Source organism: Carassius carassius, chromosome 2 (genome assembly GCF_963082965.1).
Source record: "Carassius carassius chromosome 2, fCarCar2.1, whole genome shotgun sequence".
In the NCBI taxonomy this organism is placed as follows: domain Eukaryota; kingdom Metazoa; phylum Chordata; class Actinopteri; order Cypriniformes; family Cyprinidae; genus Carassius; species Carassius carassius.
Window position 1 is genome coordinate 4,189,843 of NC_081756.1, and position 18,610 is coordinate 4,208,452.

At 39.2% G+C, this 18,610-nt stretch overlaps 2 protein-coding genes across 3 annotated transcripts; both read left to right on the plus strand.

The window, feature by feature from the left end:
- Positions 1-69: 69 nt before the first annotated feature.
- LOC132100538 (vang-like protein 2) lies at positions 70-10,329 on the plus strand. Of its 2 annotated transcripts, XM_059505818.1 has the most exons (8): positions 70-268; positions 4,388-4,643; positions 5,113-5,236; positions 6,012-6,619; positions 6,718-6,854; positions 6,931-7,066; positions 7,870-8,110; positions 10,013-10,329. In XM_059505818.1, exons 2-8 carry the CDS (start codon positions 4,573-4,575, stop codon positions 10,274-10,276), a joined length of 1,581 nt encoding a protein of 526 aa, XP_059361801.1. In that variant the 5' UTR covers positions 70-268; positions 4,388-4,572; the 3' UTR covers positions 10,277-10,329. The 2 variants fall into 2 exon arrangements, with proteins under 2 accessions (XP_059361801.1, XP_059361800.1); XM_059505817.1 differs by lacking the exon at positions 70-268 and having other exon boundaries at positions 4,430-4,643; positions 5,122-5,236.
- Positions 10,330-12,443: 2,114 nt separating this feature from the next.
- Positions 12,444-18,242, plus strand: LOC132096293 (uncharacterized). The gene is made up of 5 exons (XM_059501565.1): positions 12,444-12,687; positions 12,934-13,251; positions 13,332-13,610; positions 17,522-17,641; positions 17,728-18,242. The coding sequence occupies exons 1-5, from the start codon at positions 12,639-12,641 to the stop codon at positions 17,805-17,807; spliced, it is 846 nt and encodes a 281-aa protein (XP_059357548.1). The 5' UTR covers positions 12,444-12,638; the 3' UTR covers positions 17,808-18,242.
- The last annotated feature ends 368 nt before the right edge of the window (positions 18,243-18,610 follow it).

Here is an 18,610-nt window from a genome sequence, read left to right on the forward strand (position 1 = left end):
TGTGTGTGTGTGTGTGTGTGTGTGTGTGTGTGTGTGTGTGTGAAGGCGGAGCAGGATCGTGGGGGAGGTCGGGTGAGTAGGGCGTCCATTCGGGGCGTGTATCAGCTCAGGTTTGAATGGAGACGGAAATATGTGAGTTTCTGTGAGAGAGAAAAAAAAAAGAAGAAAAAAAGTAAAGCCCGGACGCGGAGTAGAGCCGCAGTCAGAGAACATTTCACATTCACAGATCCGAAGAGATTCAAGAAGAGGATTTACTCACCTGCAAACTGTGAGTTTACGAAGAGAAGAGGGTTGTTTCTTCTTGTTTTGTATCTTGTGGATTATTACTCATGGAAAAGAGATCGAAAGAGGCGAGTGGAAGCGGCTGGTGCATGTATCATTCACGGGATGCAGAGAGTATCATTATACTTCCGTTTTAAATCATGTTCTCATTAATATCTCTTTTGGCTTGGTTTCTACTATAGTCAGTTTAGTGTTGCATGAGAGGTTTAAAGTAAAACAGTTGGCCGTGAATCTATCGTGTACTTTGCATGTAAATGCACGTTGAAGGATCCTGTTTCATTGTTGTGTGCGCTTCTGATGAAGGTTTTCTGGAGCGTTTTGTTTCGTTTATTTCGGACTCTTCTTTGTGTTCAGAGATCCGCAAATTCAGCCGTTTGGAAGAAAATGTACAGCCGGTTGTGGCCTGATACGTGTTGTGTGTTAAATCTCTTTTTGTAACCACAATCGATAGTTTGAAACTGCATGAAAGTAATGTTTTTTTTCTTTTGGGTTGAGTCTCAGTAAAGTGATATTTAGCATAATGATTCATTTTAGTGAATCGATTCGTTCCAGTAACCGCTTCGTTCGGACTCCCTCCTAGAAGTCTTCTTGCGTTTGATTTGTGTTTTTGTGGTTTATCTATATTTAACTAGTTATTTTAACACGTGTTTGTTTGTGATTCCAGCACACCACATATCACGCATTCTAGGGATTTACGAATGTGGAGCTAATCGGTTCATCTGAATGATCACTTTGAATCGGTTCAATAGAATGAATCGTTGTCCAATCAGGCATCGCTGATGATAATTATTCACTGGATGCTGTTAACTTAATGATTCTAGATAGTGTGACTAAAAGGTATAAAACATTCATACAATCACTATTTATAACTTTTTAGATTTTATTTTTTTAATCGTTAGTGTTTTCCTCGAAACTAAACTAATTGCATAGTTTCTCCATCTGAACTTAGTGATTTTCACATTTTGAGTGCATAATCATATAACATAAAACAAAATCGCAAGTTTTAAGTTATTTTTTTGCTTATTGTTTGTATTTCGCTTTCTAAAGCGGTATCGAGACCTCAATAAGAAATGCTCGTTCTACTTAATATGTAATTGCGGGTTTTGTTGTAAATTGTTTTTTATTATTTACGTGCAGAACGTACACAAACTCGACATATTTGTTTCTTAGTTTTGTTTGGTTTCGTTGTATCTAGGTGACGGTGTCACGTCAAGTATGGTCGCATGAAGGCCCGACAGCCTCGGACTCTCGTAGGCGCAGTCGGCGGAGGTGTCGCGCATGTCACGCGGCTGTGATTGACACCGCCAGTCCGAGGCTTTGAGGCCCGCGCGGAGCGATGAGCTCAGATGTCTCATGTGTCGTCTCCCTGGAGACTGTAACCCGAGCACTGCATCGAAACACTCAATGGACGCTCATTTAAAAACAGTTAGACATTCACCATATGCTTTCCATTCTTCATAAACGAAAGTAGAGTGTAGGTGATTTGTTTTAGGCTTAATTTGGTGCTTGCAATGTGTCTTGTGACACTTGAACATGTGTTTGTTCAACTGTGTTGTTGGTTAAATAGGTCAGAGGAGATCAGGAATAACGGGTAACTGTATACGCAGGCCTTATCCACACCTGGGACCGTTGTGTGTTCATAAATCACATCTGCCACGCCTCACCTCTCCTCAACACCCATCACTGCAGCTGCCGAACACGTCCACAGCGAATACCAGATCAACTTCTGCTCCTCTACAGTAAAACTGTCCAGGAGTCATATCACTGAGAGCACACGCACATCTATCTGATGTCTGCATTACATCAAGACAGATTTTGTTTGAATATATCAGGACATTTCCTATCATATGTCAAATAGACATTTAGAAAATGTCTAGATGTTTATGATTTATAATGCATGTAAAACAGACATCTTAAAGACGTCTATCAGATGTTTGTACACCGCAGATGTTTTCCAGATGAAGCGATCTTTAACAGACGTCTTGTATCTGGGAAAGCCCTTTTCTTTTCTAGAACTGGAATAATGTCCATCGTATTACTTATTGGTCATACACAGAGTCATATAGATTTAAGTTTAGCGGACGAGTGTGTGCTTCGAATAAACAGACGATATCTGTGGCATTTTGAGCAGTTTAATGAGTCAACTTTAGGAAGTGTTACCCAATAATTGCCATATTTTCCAAAAGTCACACGTGAATAAGTTGCACGGCTCAAAATTGCATTGAGGAAAAATGTTTATGAAATATTTAAGTTCCCCTCACTTCACAAAATCCTTTCAATTTAATGGTAAGCGGAACAAAATTATAGTTGTTCCTTAATATCCTCATTTACTGTACATGCCAAGTCTAAACGAATTTAAAGTGTGTGCATGTGGAAACTGCACTATATGAATGAATTAAGTGAATTAACGTCGTCAACCAAACTGATTTGTGTTAGTAGTGCAAGAGCTGATATGTTGTGTGTGTGCTACTTCATGCTAATGAGTTCTGAGATAAGTTATAGCATGTTTAAGATGATTAAAATCCTGGCTTGTAGTCTAAAAAGTGTATCGGGAATTCCAGCGGCGCTTGAGGGTCTCCTCAGACTGATGGGTGACACATGTTCAGGATCCGTCCGTCCGGGACAGATGGTGTCTTCAGCTCTGTAAACACCTCCTGACGGCCCACACACACACACACACACACGAGAGACGCGTCTGTCTGTTTCCGTCTCACATGAGTCCTGTTAGGAGACAGACGTGTGAGTGCTGGCTCTTATTTAGATAATCAGATCGAGCTGTTACCTGTTTGCTGATGAAAATAATGCAGAAATAGACCCAAAAACAGTTATTTCTTCACACTGGTGTGCGTTTCATGCATTCATATTCGGTGGATGTGTAAAGGTTAGGGGGCCATAACCCCCCCCCCCGACCCATCACACATTCATTCCCATAGCAACAGCCAAGCTCAGTTGCCGTGGAGATGACAGGCGATGGCTGGGGAATGTGTGTGTGAGTGTAATGGGGTTTTTATGGGGATGCTGAAGTCTTTGTGCGGGACGCTCGGCTGAGATTAGTTAAAAAGTTGTTTTTTATGTTCTTAAAGTGTTTCAGAAATCCCTGTCCAGCTCAACAGCGATCTCTGAAGTTATTTCAGACTGATGAGTGCTGATCGTGTGTGTTTGTGAGGTGTCTGAACACAACGGCCGTCGTTCATTCACACGAGCAGAGCCAGGGTTGTGATGTTTATGTGATTAACTGAATGAGATGGTTTACGTGAGCGTGATTTAAACACATCTTCTGTTTCACAAATGAAGGCCGTGTTTTTACATGGAGGTCAAGTGTTGGGTTTCGGCTGTGAATATGAATGGAAATTAGGGCTGCATTATTACCTACATGCTCGATTTTCAAACTGCTCGAAATACTGGTTGAACTATTCATTTCTCCTTGAAATTTGGTGATTATGTCTGAATTCGGGTCATGAATGTGCATGCAGAGTTTCAACAACCGAGCCGTGTTGGTTTGCATGCAGTTTCACAAAAACCAGTGCTTTAGAAAACACTGAAGAGTCCGGTAAAGCAAACAGAAAACTGGAACTAGACAAACACTAAAATATGAAATGCAAACGTAAGACAGAAAGTTTCCTCAAAACTGAGACTTCTCAATCGTCCAAGAAAAGTTGAGTTTTAAATTTCACAGTCAGAAACAGTATCTGTCAAATGGTTTTGGATCTCAAATAATCTGTTGCAGCAACCGAAAAGTGTCTGAAATGAACGAGAAAAAGAGGAAGTAGAAATATCAATGAATACTAACATAATGCACTGGATATTTGACTTCAGTGTAGATTTCTGGCAAATTACATGGAAACCAGTTTGGATAAATTTGACCCCAAAAGTCTCAGTACTCAATTGTTTGAGTGTAACAGGAAGGTTAAGTCATGGTATATGCAACTCGGTAATGCTTAAGTGTGCAAAATCAATTTAGATTATATTTGAGTTACATTGAGGTTAGATACAAACCATTTTTGAAGCTGTTGCGATGTGCATATTGCAATTTTGTGAAGCGGCGTGTGTTGTGTTCATGCTGAAGCCGTGTGAGATGTTGACGTGTTGAGTGTTGTCCTCACAGGGCCGTCCTCTTCCTCTCCGTCAGCCTCCAAGATAGATTCTCTCAGGAGTAAAGTGGAGCTGCTGAAGCTGCCCTTGAGTCTGTCGTCCAAATCCATCTCGGAGCGCAAGACTCGGCTGGGCGGAGCCTCAGAGCGCTCCAGGGGCGGAGCTGGGGCCCACAAACCCCGCCCACCGGCCCCAGACATGGACAACGAGTCGCAGTACTCGGGCTACTCCTACAAGTCTTCACATTCACGCAGCTCTCGCAAACACAGGTGCATACTGAGCACACACTCAGACCAAATCACAAACACACAGTACACCGATACAGTGAACCCGTGAAATATTATTACAGATTAAATTAATTATTTTCTATGTGAATATCTGTTAAAAAGTGATAAATTTGTGATTTTCAGCATCATTACTCCAGTCTTCAGTGTCACATGATCTTGTCAGAAATCATAATAATATGCCTATTTGGCACTCAAGAAATTATCGAAGTAGATTTTTTATATAATTATTATAGAGAATTATTATATGTTATTATTTCTGATCATTATCAATGTTGAAAACTGTTGAGCTGATTCATATTCCTGTGGAAACGGTGATGCATTTGATTTTTTTCAGGAATTTTTAATGAATAGAAAGTTCTAAAAACAAAAGACCGGAGAGTTTTAGCTCAGTCGTTTAAATGTGTCGTGTGTGTGTGTCTTGTGTGTGTGTGTGTGTGTGTGTGTGGTTCAGGGACCGGAGGGACCGGCATCGCTCTAAGAGCAGAGACGGTAGCAGCAGAGGAGATAAGTCTGTGACCATCCAGGCCCCCGGAGAGCCACTGCTGGACGCCGAGAGCACACGAGGAGATGAGCGGGTCAGTAACACACCACACACTGACCGTGGACCTGAAGGAGAATCACCTCTGACAATAATCAGAAGTACCAAATAAATGATATTCTCAAAGCACTTGGTCAATATCTTGTTTTTAATGGTGCTGTGCATAGATACAGTGTAAAACATCACTGCACACAGATATTGTTTCCTTAGACTTCATTTTATGCTTCAGAATACAATGTTTGGAAGGAAATGTCTTGATGAACAGAAAGGACCAAATCAATATAAAGTACAATTAAAGTGCCATAACATCAGTCCACGTGACCAGTGCTGATTTGATCATGTTTATATAACTTATATTTTTACTTGGCTTTTATTTTTGTTTTTTGAGCTGTAGATATGTGCTTATTTTATTTCAGCTCTTTCAGTTATTTTTAATTATATTTTTTATTTATTTATTTTTTTAGAGGGTGTTTCACTCATTTTATGTTTGTTTTGTTTTTATTTTTTATTTAGCCGTTTTATTAATTTTAGTAATCTAACTTAAAACACTTGCCTGAAACAAGTGCTGTTGTTGTTGTTGTTTTCCTTTAATTTTCTTTTTTTTTCTATGTTATCTGTTTTAGTATTCCATAGTTTTTCATCTAATGTTTTTTTTTTTTATTATTATTTTAGTGGACGTTTCACTCATTTGATATTGTTTTGCCATTGTTGTATTCTTTTTTTCTTTCTTTAAATTTGTAATTAGTTTAGTGATATAACTTAAAGAATAGAAATGTTGCTTTGGTGAGTTTAATCCTCATGTAATCTATCAGGATGATAACTGGGGCGAGACCACGACGGTGGTGACGGGGACGTCGGAGCACAGCGTGTCTAACGAGGACCTGACGCGGGCGTCTAAGGAGCTGGAGGACTCGTCTCCGCTGGAGTGCGGGCGGTTCGTGGGGCCGGTCCTGAGCGGTGTTCTGGGTGTGTTTGCGCTCCTGACGCCCCTGGCCTTCCTGCTGCTGCCCCAGCTGCTGTGGCGGGACGCTCTGGAGCCCTGCGGGACCCCGTGCGAGGGCCTGTACGTCTCTCTGGCCTTCAAGCTGCTGGTGCTGCTCATCTCGTCCTGGGCTCTGTTCCTGCGGCCGCCTCGCTCCACGCTCCCGCGCTTCTTCGTCTTCCGCTGCCTGCTGATGGCGCTGGTCTTCCTCTTCGTGGCCTCGTACTGGCTCTTCTACGGCGTGCGGGTGCTGGAGCCCCGCGAGCGAGACTACAGGGGCATCGTGGGATACGCCGTGTCTCTGGTGGACGCGCTGCTGTTCATCCAGTATCTGGCGCTCGTGCTGCTGGAGGTCAGGCACCTCAGACCTGCCTTCTGCCTCAAAGTGGTGCGCAGCACTGATGGAGCCAGCCGCTTCTACAGCGTGGGACACCTCAGGTACAGAGGGACTGAGCTCACATGTGTGCACCCCTGTAATAAAGCAGAGAGTGATGTGATGACCTGTGTGTGTGTGTGTGTGTGTGTGTGTGTGTCAGCATCCAGCGGGCAGCGGTGTGGCTCCTGGATCACTACTACACTGATTTCCCGGTCTACAACCCTGCTTTACTCAACCTGCCCAAGTCCATCCTGTCCAAGAAGATGTCTGGGTTCAAGGTGTACTCTCTGGGAGAAGGTACTCCTCGTGTTCATCGGGTCAGAGCCGCTCTGGGCGAGTGAGATGTGTTCATGTCCTTTGCTCTCTTCTCCAGAGACCAGCACTAATAACTCGACGGGTCAGTCTCGGGCGATGATCGCCGCCGCCGCACGCAGACGGGACAACTCTCATAACGAGTATTACTACGAGGAGGCCGAGATGGAGCGCAGGGTGCGGAAACGCAAGGCCAGGTCAGAGTCCTGACCACAAACGAAAGAGATCCTGGGTGAATCGCACTGAACTCAAACTGTGAACTATTACTGCTACCTTACTGACAGTCTAATCAAAATAGTCCATGCTGAAAATCTTACATATGCATGTTATTTAATTGTTGTTGTTTTTTTTGTTTTTTTTGTATTTATTCATTTATTCATGAATTTATAAAAAAAATATATATATTAAAAAATAGTTAAAAATATTTTTTTTAATGTTATTGTATTTATTTTGTATTATTTGTTTTCTTAAATTAATATATATTATTTTCAGCTTAATTCACTATTTAATATCAGTATAATCATTAAATATTCATTAAATCATAAACACATTTATCTGCATGATCAACTGATCTGATCTGTTAAAAAATCTTTTTTATGTTTTGTCTTACTTTTTAATTTTTTATATTTGACCAAGTAAGCATTTGTGTATATGGGTAAATAACATTAAAAACATGTGCAAAGTTTTTTTTTTGTAAATAATAATTTAATAATATTTTTTTGATAATAAATTATTTTAAATAATTAGTGTTTTAATAATCAATGCAGAAAAACTGGTGTATAAATATTTTTTTAAGTTTTATTATTTTTGAATTATTTCATTTTTATTTGTATTTATTCAACCTATTTTATTTAATATTATTATTATTTTTTTTTATAAATGTTCCTTTTCTCTTTTCTCTGAACTGTGACCAGCACGTGTTTCCCTGAAGCTCTTCTGTTGTCCTAGACTCTTGTATCCTGCGGTGTTCGTTTGCTCAGAGTTGTGTTTCCTTCTCCAGGCTGGTGGTGGCAGTAGAGGAGGCCTTCACTCACATCAAGAGGCTCCAGGAGGACGAGGCGTCGTCGCCCAAACACCCGCGTGAGGTGATGGACCCTCGAGAGGCGGCCCAGGCCATCTTCGCCCCCATGGCTCGGGCCATGCAGAAGTACCTGCGCACCACGCGCCAGCAGCCGTACCACAGCATGGAGAGCATCATCACACACCTGCAGTTCTGCATCACTCACAACATGACGCCCAAGGTCTGCAGACACAGCCCCCCGAGTGTGTGTGTGTGTGTGTGTGTGTGCTGAGGATCAGTGCAATGCTCCATCTACCCATCACATACTGTACATGCACTTTAAGTAGATCTTATATCCCACAGTGCAGTGTGCTCTGCATGACCTGACATGATTAGGATCGATCTCTTTCTTGACTCAACTGCTGAAACGTAAGATTATTTTTGTCACAGAATTGGATTAAACGAGTAGACCCCTCACGCTGAGTCAGATGTGCAGCAGAGTGAGCTCAAGAGACACAAATACTACATACTGTTCTGTAGGGAATTGTTTTATTTGACTAACATTTTTTTTACAATTCTTTTTGACCTTTAGTTTTTAGCAAAAAAAAAAAAGTTTTTAAAAGTACAAAAATTAATAGTTACAATAAGCACTTTTTGTTATTGCATTTATTTTTTTTGTATTAATATTCTTTAATATAAATGTATAAATATAGAAGCTATGTTTCATTTATTTTTTGTATATGGGTAAATTATGTGTAACATTGATAGCATAACTGTAATTAGCATTAATCATTTTATTTCATATATATTATAATAATCTAATTATTTTAACCTTATTTTCATTGTCACAAACAAACCATTCAGGCCTTTTCTTTAATTGTGTTCATGTCTTTATGATAATGATATATATAGATAATGCATAACGTGGCCAGAGACCTGTTGTAGTTTCTGAATGCATGCTGAAGTGTATATTTTACATCCTTCTCCTGGTCAATATTTCATTTTTTCTCACAAGTTTTAATCCGCTCAGTTCAGTGTAAATGGTCCTGTGGTGTAAAAGAGTCATTTTTCAAGGGGTCATATGATGTGATTTTCAAGTTTTCCTTTCTGTCTGGATTAGCTTCATCTCTTGGTGCATAAAGAAGATCTGTGAAGCTGCAAAGATTAAAGTCTAAAACCCAAAGAGTTATCCTTGATCAAAGTTAAGTCTCCACACCCTCCTAAAACAGCTCATCATATGAGAAAATATCTGCGAAGTGTCGCCCAAATGTTGACACAGAGAGCAGGCGTTGTTTCAGTAACACAGTTAGTGTTGAAACAGTCATGTCAGAGAGATGTGTGTGGATCTAGGAGAAAGAAAAAGCACTTTATTTGTTCTTTCTTCTGAAAGTTGTTGCATTTAGGAATCTTTAAGATTACTTACAACAGAACAGAAACACATTTTATGGACGACCTTTTCATGAACCTCAGAGAGGAGGTCATTCTGACTTTGCTACGACAATCTGAATCAACTACTGAAAGTGTGTTTGGTTATTAGTTTAAGTATTTGCTATTGAATCTTCAAATGTGGAGGTGTGTGTGTGTGTGTGTGTGTGTGTGTGTGTGTGTGTGTGTGTGTGTGTGTGTGTGTGAGAGACAGGGTCACACAGTGTTGTCAGCTGTCTTAACCGTCTGTGGCTTGTGTACCACAAACACATACGAGCTCCATCATCGTGTCAGTGTGTGACTCAGTTTCACCATCAGCTCAAGCTGAAAGAGGAACAAAGGACATTATTAACTGTCTTTACACTTATTTTGAAAGATGAAGCTCATGATTATGGAAAGGGGCGTTACATTCACAATCACAATGCACTGGGTCAGCTGGCCAATCAGAGCAGGCTGAGCTTGTCAGAAGGAGGGGCTTAGTAGAGAGGCGGGGCATAGAGGACCTACAATAATGTACAGTATTTGAAAAATAATGTCTTTTGAACATTAACGCACGTCAACATATTCTGTTACACCAAATAATCACATCATATGACCCCCTTTAAAAACACTTCTACAAGAAGTCCAGTGTAAAGTGCTTTTAGGCAGAGCATAGCATGCAAATAATCAAGCGTGTGACCTCAGGAACACCGATGCAGTCTCTCTGTGTGTCATTCAGGCGTTCCTGGAGCGTTACCTGGCCCCGGGGCCCACCATGCAGTACCAGCGAGAGAAAGCCAGCAGGGGGCGTCAGTGGACGCTGGTGAGCGAGGAGCCCGTGACCTCAGCGCTGCGGCAGGGTCAGGTGTTCTCCCTCCGACGCCTCGACTTCTCTCTGGTGGTCACCGTCACCCCCCTCCCGTTCCTCACCCTGGGGGAGGAGTTCATCGACCCCAAGAGCCACAAGTTCGTGATGCGGCTCCAGTCAGAGACCTCAGTGTGAGAGCACCACGAGAGACGCCGTCACAAGGACCCAACCACTCGACTTCTGTCAGACATCACCGTTTGGATGGTTTGTGTTACACTACTTCGATCTCGAGACGGTCTGGAGGACTCTGGACTGACTAACTCTTATAACACTTGTCTGGATGACTTCAGTGCTGCACAGTATATAAATACAGATGATTTACCAGCAGTCATTTACACTTCAAAACCCCTGACACATTACTCGAAAGTGATGCAAACACTACAAGGATGTAGCTGAGCGATCAAGTGCTTTACTCTTTATAAGAGCTCACGAGAAGCATGTCTGTAACTCGAGCTCTGTATCCGTCGTGAATGTTTTTAAGATGTGGTATGTATCTTTGTTTGAATGGATCGAGGGGCCTTTATATATCATCCGTTTACGTTGTGTTGAAACTCATTCTGTACACCAGCACACTCGCTGTTTTTTGATTTGTGAGTCTGTCATAGATGACCAATCAAATGTGAGCTTTACAGAAAATGCACAAACATGAATGTGTTAGATGTGCCTCAGGACGATGAATCCTTCCTGGTTTGGGTGACTGTTGTCCCCTCCCACTCACTTCTTGTACAGAACTCATTCTTCTTGTATACAGGAGGGATATGAAGCGATGTGGCTCTCTGAGCGTTTCACCTTTAGGCCTGATGCATGTGTGCGATGCAGTTTTGTACTTTTTTTTTTTTTTTTTACTTTTTATCACTTTTGTATGGAAGCTAATCTTTTAACATTTTTTTTTCTCAAGAAATGGTTTGTTGTAAAGAGATTTGTAGATTTTTGGTTATTGTGTGAAGACTTTTTTTGGCATCTGATAATTTTTAGAACTAAAAATGTTGCAGCTTTTTGTAATAAATGATCAACTCGACTCTACTTTTGGAGAGTTTGGCTCGTGTTTATAGACGTATGTATGAAGCTGAGTGTCTGATAACAGGATGTGGGTGGACATGCAGCATGTCTGAGTAGTGTTCTCTGTTTTTCTGGACACCAATTTCCAAAGGCCCCTTCAAATAACAATAGATTTTAAAAACCGTGCTATTAAGGATAAAAAAAAATCCAGTTTCTATCCAGTTAGATATTTGAGAAAGTGCTTGGCATACATTCATTATAAAAAGCCCTTTGTCAAAGTTGATGGGGGTTGAAATTAAATTGAGAAATGTCTTGATTTTTCATTTTAGCTGATTAACCGTCTGGTGCCATTCAGTCTTTTTTGATCCTTTTTTATTTAGTTTTTTTAAGAATTTGTTAATGGTACAAACATTGTTTTTAGCACTTGTGTGAATGAACACACACACACACACACACACAAACATCAACATGATTCAAAAAGGTTAAATAGTAGGCTAAAAAAAAAAAAAAACTTTTTTTATGATATCAACCTCAAATTTGGTACTAATTTGAGATATGTATATATATATATATAATAGATTTGTAATGGATTTAATAGTAAAGCATGTATTTCATATATAACTTGAAAATAATAATTTATTACTATTATTCATTAATTTCACTTATTGAAGTATAGGATTTTTTTTTTACAGCCACCTGAGGAGCCCTAGACGGGTTAAAGCTTGTTTTAAATTATTTTAATCATATTTCTTAGGACTTTTTTTTTTATCTTTTGCTTTTATGGTTGAGCCATCTTATTTTATTTTAACTGGTTTTATTGCCACAGATATGTTTGCTCTGCATCCAAATATAGTTCCTCAAACCAGAATGGCACTGACCTTAATGCCATTCAACATCATGTTTATTTATCACTGACCACATGACGTGATGCTAGAGAAAAGAGGAAGAGTGCTAGAGAACCGCTCATTGTATGATCATGACAGATTAACAATTACTTTGTATGTAGCAAAGCAGCAAACATTCTACAAAACACAGTTTGTGTTCCACAGGTTTGGGTCAACTTTGGGGTGATTCCTTCATAATTTCAATAAAAACTGATCAGGACTTATGCGATGGATGAAGCTCCAGATTCAATCAGAAGTGGGCGGTTGTCGCATAAAATCATCGTGGGTGATAGAGGAAGTGTCTCATGTCTGAGAGGATGTTCATGCGGCCTTTTTATAACTTTTACAGAAATGCTAGCGTCATGACAGACAGTGGCCATCACATTGATTGGGAAGGTCTCTTTATTAGCTTCCCTTGGATCGTTTGCTCAAAAACACAGAAGCTATTTCTTGTACTTTCCACAATTGGCGAAACGTTTATCACAAGATACATGCATGTGTGGCTTTACTTCCTGTTCTCGAACAAGTGAAGTGTTAGTAGCATGACTCTAGAGGAGTCAGAAGGCAAGTAACTTCAAGGACCTCGATGATTTACGCCGGCAAGCCCACGAGCAATGAGTCTGTGTGGAATTGTGCTGCTTTGCGTCGTGTGCATCCATCAAGGTGAGTTTACCAGAATTCACTTTTACATCACGCAGTTTGTTGAGCTAATGTTCTAGAGTTTGGTCTCGTTGGCGAGATTACTGGACAGTTTTTGAGAAGAGAAGAAACTGTCAGTGAGAATCAAATAAAGTTAACCTACATTCTGCATTAGTGGGTATTTCCCTTTCTTGTGAAGCAACAGAAATATTTCCTCTCGCATGTTGGGGTGTTTCATGCAAACCAATGGGTGTTTGTTTAATTTTTCAGTACTTGCCAACGAGGACGTATATATTTTTGGTTACAGTGGCCAATCAGTCGTCCTGGAATCTGGAGCGGACCGCTCATGGAAACTCACCAGAGTTCAGTGGTCCATTTATCAGAACACCACATTCATTGCGAGTCTAAAGGAAGGCCAAGTGATTATATACAAGTTTTGGAGACACCAGGGTCGACTTCAGCTCGACCCCAGTACAGGAGATTTAACAATCTTTAATGTGACGGTGGATGATGGTATGATATATAACGTGGCTTTGGTCACATCAGACCACACACGGAAACAAGTTAAAGTTCATCTCTCAATTCAAGGTAAGCAGTCTTCAGTATAGTCACAATCTACGTAAGTCTTGCTCAATGACTGTCTGAGTAATTTATGTAACGTCCTGCAGAACCTCTCCAGAAACCAGTCATCAAGAAGATGCTTCATTCTCTCAATGACAGCCAATGCTGCGTTGGCCTTGAGTGCACTGCATCTGGCCAAAGTGTCAGTTTGTCCTGGATGCCTGATGGCGAGTTCAACGGATCGTATATTTCAGGAATCCCAAACTCTGTCGACTCATCGCTGGTTCTTTTCGCATCGATTAATGGGAAAATAAGCGTGACGTTCAACTGCACTGCCTCCAGTGATCAACAGACAGTGACCAGACAAATCACAGTGCAATGTTCAGGTGGGTCTCAACAACACTTTACATTGACTTCCACTTCCAAACACTAGCCAGACTCCAATCATTCAGTCCATTTAAACTCCAACCCTGCGGTCAAACTCAAATTTAAATCATTGCCCACATTTCAACCAATTCATACAACCATGATCCCACTCTATATTTTTTTCTTTTTCTATCAAGCTCAAAGTATATTTTAGTTTACGCTAAAAGCACATACACATCTCGGAGATGTATATACAGCATGACATCTGCATTTCCATCTTTTATGTAAGTGTTTACCTATCTGCAATACGGCTATAAGACGTTTCCTTTCAGATGTCAAATAGACATTTATAAGATGTCTATGATTTAGAATGAATGTAAAAATGACATCTTAAAGACGTCTATCAAATGTTTGTACACAGCAGATGCTTTGAAGATCAAGAGATTTTTAACAGACGTCTTGCAGATGTACGTGCACTCTCTGGGAAGTTTTAGATTTTTCTAACCGCTTGTACTCTTGTTGCGTTCAAGTCCATGATAGCACACGTACATCTTAGAGACGTCTATTTGACGTGTGCATTTACATCTGCAAGACGTATTTTTTTTTAGAGTGTTTGCTCATCTGCAATACGTCTGTAGGACGTTTCCTTTTAGATGTCAATTAGATGTCTATAAGATGTTTATGATTTGGAATGTATGCAAAACTGACATCTGAAAGACGTCTGTCAGATGTTTGTAGAGAGCGGATGCTTTCCAGATCAAGAGATCTTTAACAGACTCTTCCAGACGTACGTGTGCTATCTGCGGTCCTCCTGATAACTTTGTATTAACAAGTATATCACATATTCGTCTATTTGACATCTGCAAGATGTCTATGATTTAGAATGAACGTAAAACTGACATCTGAAAGACGTCTGTCAGACGTTTGTAGGTAGCAGATGCTTTCCAGATCAAGAGATCTTTGACAGATGTCTTGCAGATGTACGTGCACTATCTGGGAATAGATTTTCCAACCGCTTGTGCTTTTGTTGCGTTCAAGTCCTCCTGAGAACTTTGTATTAACAAGTTATCCTGATAGCACACATATATCGTGTATGCGTCTATTTGACGTCTGCATTACATCTGCAAGACGTATTTTTTAGAGTGCATCTGCAAAATGTCTATAGAACGTTTCCTACCAAATGTCAAATAGATGTTTATAAGATGTCTTTCAGATGTCAGTTTTACTTGCATTCTAAATCATAAACATCTTAAAGACGTTTGTAGACAGCAGATGCTTTCCAGATGAAGCTATCTTTAACAGACGTGCATGTGCTATCTGGGTAATGTCATAAAAGTTGCATTTAATTTTACATTTATCAGATGCTTTTATCCACAGCGACTTACAGTGCATTCAGGCTATAATTTTATTTTTTTTTTTTTATCAGTATTTGCTTGGGAATTTCCCTGGGAATTGAACCCACAATCTTTTGTGGTTCTAACGCAATGCTCTACCACTAAGCCAAAGGAACACTGTCATGTCAGGCGTATTCAAGTCACTCTGGTCGGAACAAGATGGCAATGTACAAAAAAAAATCATCATGATAAATCTACTTCTCAAACATTATAAATAAAAATGGGCTTAGAGTAGGGGTCGGCAAGTAAGCTTGGCATCAGGCCAAAAAAAAATTTTGCCACTAGATGGTGGGCCAGAACACAGTCAAAAGATAATTGAAGAAATTAATTGATAAAAAATGCAACTAGAATCACCTGTAAGTGGTAGTGAGCTGTTACTCCAGTTAAATCCCGTAGTAGGAAAGTCATAAAACAAAAAGCCAGATTTGTTTGGCGTAATCCTGGTTTTACACTGGATAAATTAATAAAGCAGAGTACTGACACACAACCTTGCAAGTATCTTCATTCACCAATTTGCTACACAGACCGCCTTGCTAAGATAAACATATGTTAGAGATGTGGAATTGATAAAAATAACTCAAAATATAAAAGAGGACTTGAATAAACCTAATAATGGCATCTTTGAGTCATGCTCTTATGTTTTATTTCCTCTTTTCATACGTAAGCGGGGTATTCTGCGTTGTTGTTTTTTATGGAAAGACCAAGCAGACATCAGATGACGGCTCGACTCTTAACATAATATTATTTTAGACTGTGTGGATTCGCCCTTTTTTTTATGTAAGGTGAATTCAGAGTGCAATGAAATAAGCACGTGCTTAAGAGTTCACATCTAACAGAAAAGTGATCAAACTTGATGAAAATATGAAAATAATCAAATACAAAAGTACATTAAAAACAAAAAGATGTAATTAGATTAATCAGAGCTCTTTAGAAACCCACCTCTCACATGCAGAGACAGAGCAGAAAGGGAAGAGGAGGGGCAAAGACAGGAAATTAGGATCAACACTTCAGTCAGAAATTTAAAGGGGAATGTACACACACAGTGAGACAGGCATATCAGGTACACATTTGGACCCTAACTTATTGTAATAATTATTTGGCATAGCCTACTTTTACTCTCAGAATTATTCTTTGGCATCCTCACGTACTAAACTTCATTTTTAATTGTTTGTGTGCTGGAGATACAGGGCATACAAAGAAGAATAGAAAGACAGCTATGCTTTCATCCTACCTAGTTTTGTGAATGTGACATATAAAACAAAGTTGTCACTGTTCGCAAAGAATATAATATTGGGCACGGCAAATTAAAAGCTTTTCAAAATAAAAGCTCTCAATTCATCTCAAAATGTAACATTGCTACAAAAAAGTTATTTTGAAATCACTAAAGATGAAGTGATTGAGTAACTGTTGCTGTCATGATCTATTTCAGAACCAGCTGCTATAAAAATAATCTGACTCCAGATATTATTGCCGGCGGGACAGTTTTGGGGCCGCCTGTTGCTGACCACTGGCTTAGAGTTATATTTTTATGTTTTAAGATTATTTTATTCTTATATTGTATTGTAATATGTTTCCTTTCATAATTATCCACCATTCTGTACATGCAACTTTGTTTTATTGTAAATGAAGAAAAAATATTAAATTTCATTAATTTTAACAAATTTACCAATGCAATTTCCCAAGTATCCCACTCGTAATTACATCTTTGTAGTGGCATTCATGTGCGTTCAAGACATAAATACGATCTATCCGACATGACACTGACCAAGTGTGCAGCACACGGCCTGAAAAGGGAAGCCAATACATTACAAACTTTTGGCTTAACTTTTCTTTAATGGAAGGAAGTGGAGATGCATCTTGCATATGTCTTTTTACAAAATCACATACTTCCTATATAGGCGAAAAACAGTATGTGAGGGTGAAAAAAAAGTCTGTCCAAATTCACTGTACTCATAAAAGTAACTTGACTTACTTCCAGACACTTTAGTAGAAAGGTCATGAATATATTTTGGGGTTGAGGTGTGAAATGTAAACAGTGAAAATAATGAATGCAAAAGATAGCAGAGACTTTGTTTGAGCTAAAAACACATAAAACCTAGGCTTTACGTGTTCCGAAAACTGTTTTTTTTTTTTAATGAACTAAAAAGTAAGGGAGACCAGTTATATATGATTTTTTTTTCTTTGTCCTAAATAGGTTTTAAATTTAACTAGTGGTTTAGTGGTTGAGCAATGCATTAGCAGTGCAAAAGGTTGTGGGTTTGAGTCCCAGGCGAACACTTGTTAGGGTAAAAAAAAAAAGAAAAAACACATTTTAGCCTGATTGTAAGTCGCTTTGGATAAAAGCGTCTGATAAATGTAATGCAATGCATAAATGTAACTTCATAAAGCCTGCAGAAACTGTGATCATATGAAAAGGGCCTCCACTGACAGCAGAGACATTGTTCGTGACAGAAACAGCCTGTAACTTCACCGCACTGGACTCTTGTGACACACGTGTGGATATGAAGAGTTGTTTGATGCTTCTCTTTTTTTTCTAGAGGAGAAGCTGATGTGTGAAGTCTGCATCATCTTCTGCTCATGTGTTTCGTCTGTGATGCTGAGTATCGTGTTTACAGCTGCAGTCGTTTTGTTTTTAGCATATGCATTCAAAAATAAAGGTACAAACATATCTCATAATCCTCTTTACAATACAACTTTTACATGAGTCCTGTTGTGTTAATGAACTGTGCTTGATGTTTTCTAGACACAATTTTTGCTGCCTGCCCTGAAGGCCTCCTCAAGTTTCCTACAATATATACTGTCACACCACGGACAGAGACGTAAAGGACTCAGTTTACCGCAGTACTTGTCCTGGACATTTGTTTTTTTGAAGCACCAGTTTCAGTCCATTTTCCTGTTGAGTTCAAGGGAAAGCAGATGTGGTGTAAGAAAAAGAAAACTTCATTTGCAACCATTACCTGATGGAAAAGAACATATGATGTTATCTTTGACATTTATTTTTTTTTCGCTCTGTTTGACTTTTTTCTTTTTCTGAAGTAGTTTCCTTTGAAAGCAAATAATGAGCGTAGGATGTGACTGTTGGTTTGACCTCATTGGATGCGGTCTATGAAATGTGTCATCAGTCACCTGTGTAAATGATTGTTTCTGCTAATTCAGGCAACCTTTTCAAAGATCTTCAAAATCTGAGTCAAGGATCTCAAGGCTTGAGCTCCTTCAGTTTGAACTAGGGGTTGCACGACTACTGATTTCTACTAGTCGATTTTTTATTTAAAAAATACTCTAGTTACTCGACTACTCATTGTACATGCTACTGTAAATGAATTTTTTTTTTTTTTTTTTTACAATAAATGTTTATTTATTCATAGCCTTATGCAACAATTACATATATAAATTGTCAAAACTATTATGACATTACATATTTAAATTTTCATGTAACAGCCAGTATTTGTATCTGTAACAATCACAACATTTTTCGTATGCATTCAGATACAACGTCGTACAGTACTTGATAAGACCGTTATGGCTATCTTATTTTTCATAGTTATCACTGAACAAGTATGCCGTGTTAAACTAAAATAATTATTAATTTCTAAAATAATATTTATCATGCAAGCAGAGAGATGTCA

Bases quoted from the DNA above. Each gene is read 5' to 3' on its own strand.
- LOC132096293 (XM_059501565.1), top strand. From the start codon at position 12,639: ATGAGTCTGTGTGGAATTGTGCTGCTTTGCGTCGTGTGCATCCATCAA. The intron at 13,252-13,331 runs GTAAGCAGTCTT...AACGTCCTGCAG, and splicing joins AGTTCATCTCTCAATTCAAG to AACCTCTCCAGAAACCAGTC. The intron at 13,611-17,521 runs GTGGGTCTCAAC...TTTTTTTTCTAG, and splicing joins AATCACAGTGCAATGTTCAG to AGGAGAAGCTGATGTGTGAA.
- LOC132100538 (XM_059505818.1), top strand. From the start codon at position 4,573: ATGGACAACGAGTCGCAGTACTCGGGCTACTCCTACAAGTCTTCACAT. The intron at 5,237-6,011 runs GTCAGTAACACA...GTAATCTATCAG, and splicing joins GCACACGAGGAGATGAGCGG to GATGATAACTGGGGCGAGAC. The intron at 7,067-7,869 runs GTCAGAGTCCTG...TTCCTTCTCCAG, and splicing joins GTGCGGAAACGCAAGGCCAG to GCTGGTGGTGGCAGTAGAGG.